This window comes from Nannospalax galili, unplaced genomic scaffold (genome assembly GCF_000622305.1).
Source record: "Nannospalax galili isolate Female #2095 unplaced genomic scaffold, S.galili_v1.0 scaffold8790, whole genome shotgun sequence".
NCBI classification, from domain to species: Eukaryota; Metazoa; Chordata; class Mammalia; order Rodentia; family Spalacidae; genus Nannospalax; species Nannospalax galili.
Genome location: NW_008327256.1, coordinates 9,893 through 18,033, shown reverse-complemented (window position 1 = coordinate 18,033; position 8,141 = coordinate 9,893). Strand labels below are relative to the sequence as shown.

At 43.2% G+C, this 8,141-nt stretch overlaps 1 protein-coding gene across 1 annotated transcript in view; it reads right to left on the bottom strand.

The window, feature by feature from the left end:
• Zfp69 (ZFP69 zinc finger protein) overlaps positions 1–7,165 on the bottom strand; it is a 17,102-nt gene extending 9,937 nt beyond the window's left edge. Inside the window, exons 1-2 of the mRNA XM_008836274.3 lie at positions 6,909–7,165; positions 4,466–4,551 (exon numbers count right to left, since the gene is read on the bottom strand). Coding sequence (XP_008834496.2) covers positions 4,466–4,551; positions 6,909–7,164 — 342 coding nt within the window. The 5' untranslated portion in view covers position 7,165. The remainder of the gene's footprint in view (positions 1–4,465; positions 4,552–6,908) is intronic.
• Positions 7,166–8,141: the final 976 nt, after the last annotated feature.

Genomic DNA, 8,141 nt, shown 5'->3' with positions numbered 1-8,141 from the left:
GTAGCCCCAGCTATCCTGGAACTCACTATATAGACCAGGCTGGCCTCGAACACAGAGATCCACCTGCCTCTGCCTCCCAAGAGCTGGGATTAAAGGCATGCGCCACCACGCCCAGCTTTTACTTTCTTTTTTAATGGAGCATGCTGAATGCCTCTACATTTTGTTCAGATAACTACAGAATCTAGAAAAGCTGTTGCTGCCACTGAGGCATAACATACTGCTCTTATTGATGGGCTTTTTCTTTCTCTTTTTTTAAAAAAATTATTTTCATTTTATGTGTATGTGTGTATTGCCTGCATGTAGGTAAGTGCACCCGTGTTGTGCAATGCCTATGGAGGTCAGAAGAGGCTCTGGAACTGGAGTTATGGACAGTTGTTAGATGCCATATGGGTGCTGGGATTTGAACCTGGGTTCTCTGCAAGAACAACCTGTGTTCTTAACCGCTGAGCCATCTCTCCAGCCTCTTTTTCTTTTATTTACTTAGTGTGTGTGTGTGTGTGTGTGTGTGTGTGTGCGCGCGCGCGCGCGCACACACACATACACCAGGGTTCTCTCCTTCTACCACATGGATCCCGGGGGAGTTGGTTTCCCCTTCTAACAAGTATGTTTCAAGGATTGAACTCAGGTTGTCAGGCTTTGTCAAGTGCCTTTACCTGCTGAGCCATCTCAACCACCAACTTTTTTTTGTTGTTGTTTTTTGAGATAGGGTCTCATGTAGCACAGGCTGGCCTTAAACTCTCCGTGTAACTGAGGATAACCTTGAATGTTACAGATGTGTTTCACCACACTAGTTTATGGTGCTGGGGATTGAGCCCAGGGCCTCGTGCATATTAGACAAGCACTCTACCAACTACATCTCCAGTCCTTATTATTGATCTTTTTATATAAATATACAAAAACATATATATATATATATTTAAATTTTTAGAAACTTTAGCTGTGCTGTCAACTTTCCAAAAAAATCCAGTTTACTATTAGTGTTGTACAGAAATTAACAGCCATATTGGTTTAGAAATGTTTAATATATGGGTTTGATTACAGAAACTAATAGTCTGTAAACCTGAAGGGAAAAATATGATCAATAATCAAGAAAATAAAAATCAATATATCTACCACCCTCTTCTGGCCTCTGTGGGCTTTGTACAACAAAGGTGCACTTATACACATGCAAGCAAAATACTCATACACATACAAGTAAAAAATAATTTAAAAATTATAAAAAAGTACAGACAAAATGGATGAAGAGATTGAGGATAACTGAAGAGAGATGTACAAACACTAAGAAGTAAATGAACAGTCGGGTATGGTGCCTTTAGTTCGAGCATTCAGGAGGCAGAGGCAGGTGGATCTCTGTGAGTTCAAGGCCAGCCTGGTCTACATAGGGAGCTCCAGGCCAGCTGTGGCTACAGGGAGACCTTGTATCAAAAAAAAAAAAGGGAAGAAAAGAGGAAGAAAGAGGAAGAAGAGGAGGAAGAGGAGTAAATGAATATTCCACAGGTGAAAAATACAAATGCAAAGTAGACTAGACTGATGGAAACGTCAGAGTAGCCAGGTTCACAAGTGTGCATCACCGTGCTGGCTTAAAATACACAGCTTAGGGCTAGAGAGGTGGCTCAGTGTCAAGAACACTGGTTGTTCTTGCAGAAGACCCGGGTTCGAATCCCAGCACCCACATGGCAGCTAGCAACTGTCTGTAACTCCAGTTCCAGGGAATCCGACGGCCTCTTCTGTCCTTGCGGGCATTGCACAACACGGGTGCGCTTACCTACATGCAGGCAATACACTCATACACATAAAATAAAAATAATAAAACATTTTTTAAAAAGCAGCCTAAAAATCATTAGAAGACATAAAATGGAATACTGAAAAATTAATCCGAAAGAAAGTAGGCAAAGACGAACTAAGAACGAAATACAGACAGCACCAAGAACAAAATCACTTAGAACCAACAGTATTGATGGCTAACTGTATAAATGGACTAATCAAGCAAGATCCAGTCATGTTTAAGGTCACACCTTACATATAAAGACACAAATAGGCTTAAAGTAAAAAGATATAAAAGTGATTCTGTGTAAACAATAATGGAAAAACACTGGCGGAGCTAAACTAAGTCAGCCAGAGCAGCCTGCAGGAAAAGGCATACCACTAGACAAAAAGAAGCACATTTCAACAAGACTAGTAGGTACAGGGTGGCATAGCCACAAGTCAGGGATCCCTGTAGCCCCAACTGTCCTGGAACTCACTATGTAGACCAGGCTGGCCTTGAACTCACAGAGATCCGCCTGCCTCTGCCTCCCGAGTGCTGGAATTAAAGGCGTGTGCCACCACGCCTGGCTAGTCAGGGATATTTTATAAGGACAAGAGGGTCAATCTAAGAAGGCAATCCTAAGTGCTTGTTTTTGATGGGAGAACTTGAAAATAAATGAAGCAAAATTTATTTTCCTCAAGGTCAGATGAATAAAACCTATTTCCTTCCAAATAATACATGAAATTGACAGAACTAAAGAGACAAAATCAGAGATTTTAACATCCTCTCAGTAACTGATAGAACCAGGAGACAAAAATGCATCAAAGAGGGGTCTGGGGCTGTACTTGCCTAGCATGCACAAAGCTCTGGGCTCAATCCCCACTACCACATAAACTGAATGTGATGGTGCACACCTGTAATTCCAGAACTTAGGAGGTAAGGCAGGAGCATCAGAAATTCAAGCTCATCCTTGAATACAGGGTGAATTCCACATAGGGAGTTCAAGGCTAGCCTGGGCTATAAAAGACCTTGTCTGGAAAACAAAAAATGCATCAAGGATATAGAAGGTTTGAACAATACTACAACTAGCATAACCTACATATCTACAGAACATTATTTCTAACAAGTGCAGAATATACATTCTTTTAAAAGATTTATTTTTATTCTCTGTGTATGAATGTATTACCTGCATATATGTAAGTGTACCCGTGTCATGCAGTACCCAAGGAAGTCAGAAGAGGGCATCAGATCCTCTGGAACTGGAGTTATGGATGGTGGTTAGCCACCCATGTGGGTGCTGGGAATTGAACCTGGGTCCTCTGAAAGAGCAGCCAGTGCTCTTAACCACCGAGTCATCTCTCCAGCCCCAATTCTTTTTAAAATTGAACTCTTTAAGACACTTGTAAAATAAAATGCAGTTATAAGAAATAATACACAAGTTTCATGTACTCTCTACAGGAGGTAGAACAGATAGAACAGATCACTGATGGGAAAGGGGCACCAGGAAACTTCCTGGCCATTTTTTCTCTATTCACATCTCCCTTAGCTGCTTCGTAATGCTATTCGAAGGGCCACAGTGATGTGCACAGATTACTAAGAATCTTGAACTTAATTTTCACATATGTTTTGATGATTAATATTTGGAAATTGATTTTCTAATTGTGTGTGTGTGTGTGTGTGTGTGTGTGGTGTATGTGTGCATGTCATGTGCAAGTGTACACATCTGTGCTTGTGTATATAGAGGCCAGAGGAGGGTTTGGGGTGTTGTTCTAGTCTGCCTTTAATTGCCATGACAAAAATGTCTGACCAATACCAACTTGGGGAGGAAAGAGTTTATTTGGCTTACATCTCCCAGGTCATCATCATCAGGGAGCCCAAGATAGGAACTCAGGGCAGGAACCTGGAGGCAGGAGTTGAAGCACAGCCATGGAGGAACGCTGTTTACTGGCTTGCTCCCCTACCCCATGCTCAGTCTGCTTTCTTATGCAATACAGAACAACCCACAGTGGGCTGGGCCTGCCCACATCACTCAGAAATCAAGAAAATACCCTCGCAGACATGGCCACAGGCCACTCCAATGAAGGCAATTCGCCAACTGATGCTCCCTCAATCCAGGTGTGTCAAGTTGACAACTAAAGCTATCTAGCACAGTTGTCCTCCTTTATCACACTCTTCACCTTATTCCTTTGAGGCAGGGTCTTTCCCTGAATCTGGAGCTTTCGTTTTTGTGGTTAGGCTGGCAACGAACAAGCCCAGCCACCCTACTGTCTCCATCCCTTATATCAGTAGAGTTACAAGTACACATGAGACCACACCCAGCTTGTTATGTAAACACTGGGATCTGAACTCAGGTCCTCATGGTTGTGCAGCAAGTGCTCTTAACCACTGAGTTAATGCCTTAATTATTTCACTGATGTTAATCTTAGATGCCAAGTGATGTCTGTTGGCTTTTTGGGGACAGAACAGTATCATTCACTTTGCTTTCTACCCTGAAATTAGGACAGCATTAGTCCTAGTTATTGGTGAGAAACAAGAGTTAAACAGATGAAAATGGAAACTGCCACCACAGAAGCCTGGCTTTCTGTTCATGAGCAACTTGTTCAGAGCACCCTAGATTGAATTGATTAGTCTCAAACCACTTCCACTTCCAAAAAGCAGGCTGTTATCTTTAAAAACCAAGGAGGAATGTCAAGGAAATGAGAGGAAACTCCAACCCACCTGAGATGCAGCTGCCAGGAGCCCAGGGGTCACTTCATCCTCTGAACTTTCTCGATGGGCCTCATCAGCATCCTTAGATGGCAGAGCTGGAGAAGGAAAAGAACCCTGAGGTTTGTACCTTCCCAGGTCCAACACAGAGAAAAACTGCCTCAAGACTCACTGGCTGGGGTCCTCCACCAATACGTAAAGAGGGACAGGGTGACCTGCTGGGCCTGGAGGTGTACAACTTAATCCTAACACTCAGGAGACGAAGGCAAGAGGAATATAGCAAATGTGAGGACAGCATGGGCCACATAGCAAGACACTGTCTCAAACAAAACAAAGCAGGATATGGTGGCACACACCTGTAATCCCAGCACACAGGAGGCTGAGACAGGAGGACTGCCTAAAGCTCAAGGCCAACTAGACAGAAGACCCACCCCCAGGAGAGGGAGTACGAGAGGAAGAGAAGAGAAAAAGAGGAGGAAAGAAAGAACACTTCCAGGTTCATTTACTGGGGAGGATCAGGGGCTGGAGAGATGACTCAGCAGTTAAGAGCACTGGCTGCTCTTGCAGAGGACCCAGATTCGAATCCCAGTACCCACATGGTGGCTAACAACCATCCCAACTCCAGTTCCAGAGGATTCGATGCCCTTTTCTGACCTTCGAGGGCATTGCATGCCATGGCGTACCTATATACATGTGGGCAATATACTCATACACATAAAATAAAAATAATAAAATATTTTTTAAATGAGGAGGACCAGCAGTATGTGTGCTTTGAGCATTAATATTTCCCAGTGGTCCATGCTGATCCAAAAGCACAGATAGACACAGAGGAGATACCCAAAAACCCTTCTCCATAGACTTCAAGGCATTCTAGGATCTGCCCAAGGCGTATTTTCTCAACAACCTCCAAACTACCATCTTCTATACATGGGACACTACACACCCACAGCACATTCTATTTTGCTGTTTTCCTGACTTTTTTTTTTTTTTTTTGGCTCTTTTGTCTTTTTGAGACAGGGTCTTCCTACAGCCCCAGGCCCAGCTGGCCTGGAACTCACTATGTAGACCAGGTTGGCCTAGAACTCACAAAGATCTGCCTGCCTCTGTCTCCCTAGTGCTGGGATTAAAGGCATGCACCACCATGCCCAGCATGAACCACTTCTTATGATCCCCAATTTTCTATCCTTCCTCCAATCATCTACAAAAAAACTAAGACACTTCTAGGCTCAATCCAATAGTATCTGCCTCATGAAAATGTCTCAGTACATGCAATTGGAAGAAACTTTCCTGTCCCTTATATTCCAAAAGATCTTAAGTTATCTGCTGCTATTTTTATCTGTATAGCTACCTCATCAATTAATTTAAAAGTATTTAAAAGTATTAGAGATAATTATTCATGCCAGGCATACCTCTAATCCCAGCACTCAGAGGTGAACACTGAAGGACAAGGAGTTCAAGGCTAGCCTCCACTACATAGCAAGTTGGAGGCCAGCCTGGGCTACATGAGACACTGTCACAAAACAACAGAAAGAAGTGATTATTCTTTCTTTCATCTATTAAGATGCTTAGCAAAGGCCCTCGGCTAGAACATAAAAAACACTGTGAATGCAAAGTATTATGGATATGAATGAAGAGACCACAGGAAATACATTTATTCTCTGCCCAGCTACTCTTTTTTTTTTTTTTTTAATGTGTATGAGTATTTTGCCTATATGTAAGTGCACCTGTGTTGTGCAAAAACCCTCGGAGGTCAGAAGAGGGTATCTGATCCCCTGGAACAGGAGTTACAGATGGTTGTTAGCCATCATATGAGTGCTGGGAATCGAACCCTGGTTCTCTGCAAAAGCAGCCAGTGCTCTTAACCACTGAGCTATCTCTCCAGCCCCAACAACTACTCTTGAATAGACTATTAAATAAGGTATGATCCCAATTGGGCATGTCTTCTAACTGAAACCACAGTTTAGATGAGAGTAATCAGGCAAATCATTCCTGCCTCTCAGAGGAAGAAAAAACAGAAAATTGATTCTACAGATCAAAAATTGATTTGGGGCTAAGATGACTGGAACCTCTGCAGAAAACCTGGGCATTAAGGAATCTTTCTCCCCACTAGTCCCTCTCTGATACTTTCACTCCAAGTCCCCGTGTCCCATCTTCTACCCCGTCTCTGAATCACATTCCCATACTCAGGAGTCATTAATAGGGCACATCCTGTGTCCTGTCTTCCTGTTGTATATTGTATCTGGGCGTGGAAAATGTGAGCAGCACAGAGTAAAGTCACAAGGAACCAGAGCTGGGAACCCAGCATTTTCTTTCACAGATATCTCGTAACCCCCAAACCACGAACAAGAATCCCACAAAGACCTTCTTATCCCTAATTTTTTTCCCAAGAGACCATTCCAATGAAGTGCATCTTTTCGCCTGAGACCCCCTGCCACCTTCATCAGTCTGTTCTCACCTTCTTCAAACATTTTAGTCCCATTTCCCCACAGGGATGCCCCCTTCTTCGCCTTCCTTGGACTGTGCAACTTCACCCAGGTGCTGGTCTCCGTGGACAGGGTGATGAGGAGCTGCTGAGGCATGATGGTGCCTGCCTCACTGGGGGTGTCAGCTTCTGGTGGGGCAATTGCTGGAACTTCTGATGACAGGCTTCTCAGTTGTGTGGTCTTCTGATAATCGCCTACCCTCCAGAGTTTGTTGTGACCCTGCAGCATCAGAGACTGTATGACTTTTAACAACTCCGGAAAACAAATGATGTCTCTTTGGAAAGCAATCATGTGAGTTGTCCTGAGTGCCTTTGTACTATTTTTGTTGTTGTTTTTGAGACAGGGTCTCCCTGTAGCCCTAGCTGGCCTGGAACTCACTTTGGAGACCTGGTTTGCCTCGATCTCACAGAGATCTGCCTGATGCCTGCCTCTGCCTCCTGAGTGCTGGACTAAAGATGTACATCACCACACCTAGCTGTAGTTGCCTTTTGTTTTAATTTTTAAAATTACATGTGTACGAATATGTGTGAACACCACAACACCCATGTGTAAATCAGAAGACAACTATTAGGAATTTTCTCCTTCCACCATGTGGGTCCTAGGGATTGAACTCAGGTCATCAGGCTTCGCAGCAAGTGCCTTTACCTGCGGAGCCATCTCACCATCCCTCTTTTCACTGTTCTTGGGGGGGGGGGAATTTGAGCACCTGTTATGCAGCCATAACTCCAGAAATATATTTTAAACTGTAAAAAGATCTAAAAGGTTTGGCATCAATACAGAAATAAGAATAATCAGTGTTCCTGGGTACAGAACAATCCCTCAACTCCAAGCACACAGATAACAAAGAGACAAGCACCCAACTAAAAGGGAAGTCTGTATCAAAAGCTTGGTCAGAACCCCGAGACTTGTACATAAAAGCTCTGAGGAATTTCAGCTCTCAGCTTCAGTTTCTCCTCGTATAAAATAGAAATAGTAACTGTACTTCACCAGGTTGCAATGTTGACTAAGTTAACATACTTAAAACTTTTTTTAAAAAAGTTGCATCTTAACATTACCTTTAAAATTTTTACATTTATTTATGGGGATGGGGGGGTCATGTGGCGATCAGAAGACAACTTGCAGGAATTGGTTCTCTCCTTCCACTTTCGTGGGTTCCCAGGATCACTGAACCATCTCACTGGACCCATAGCATTATCTTTCCATTC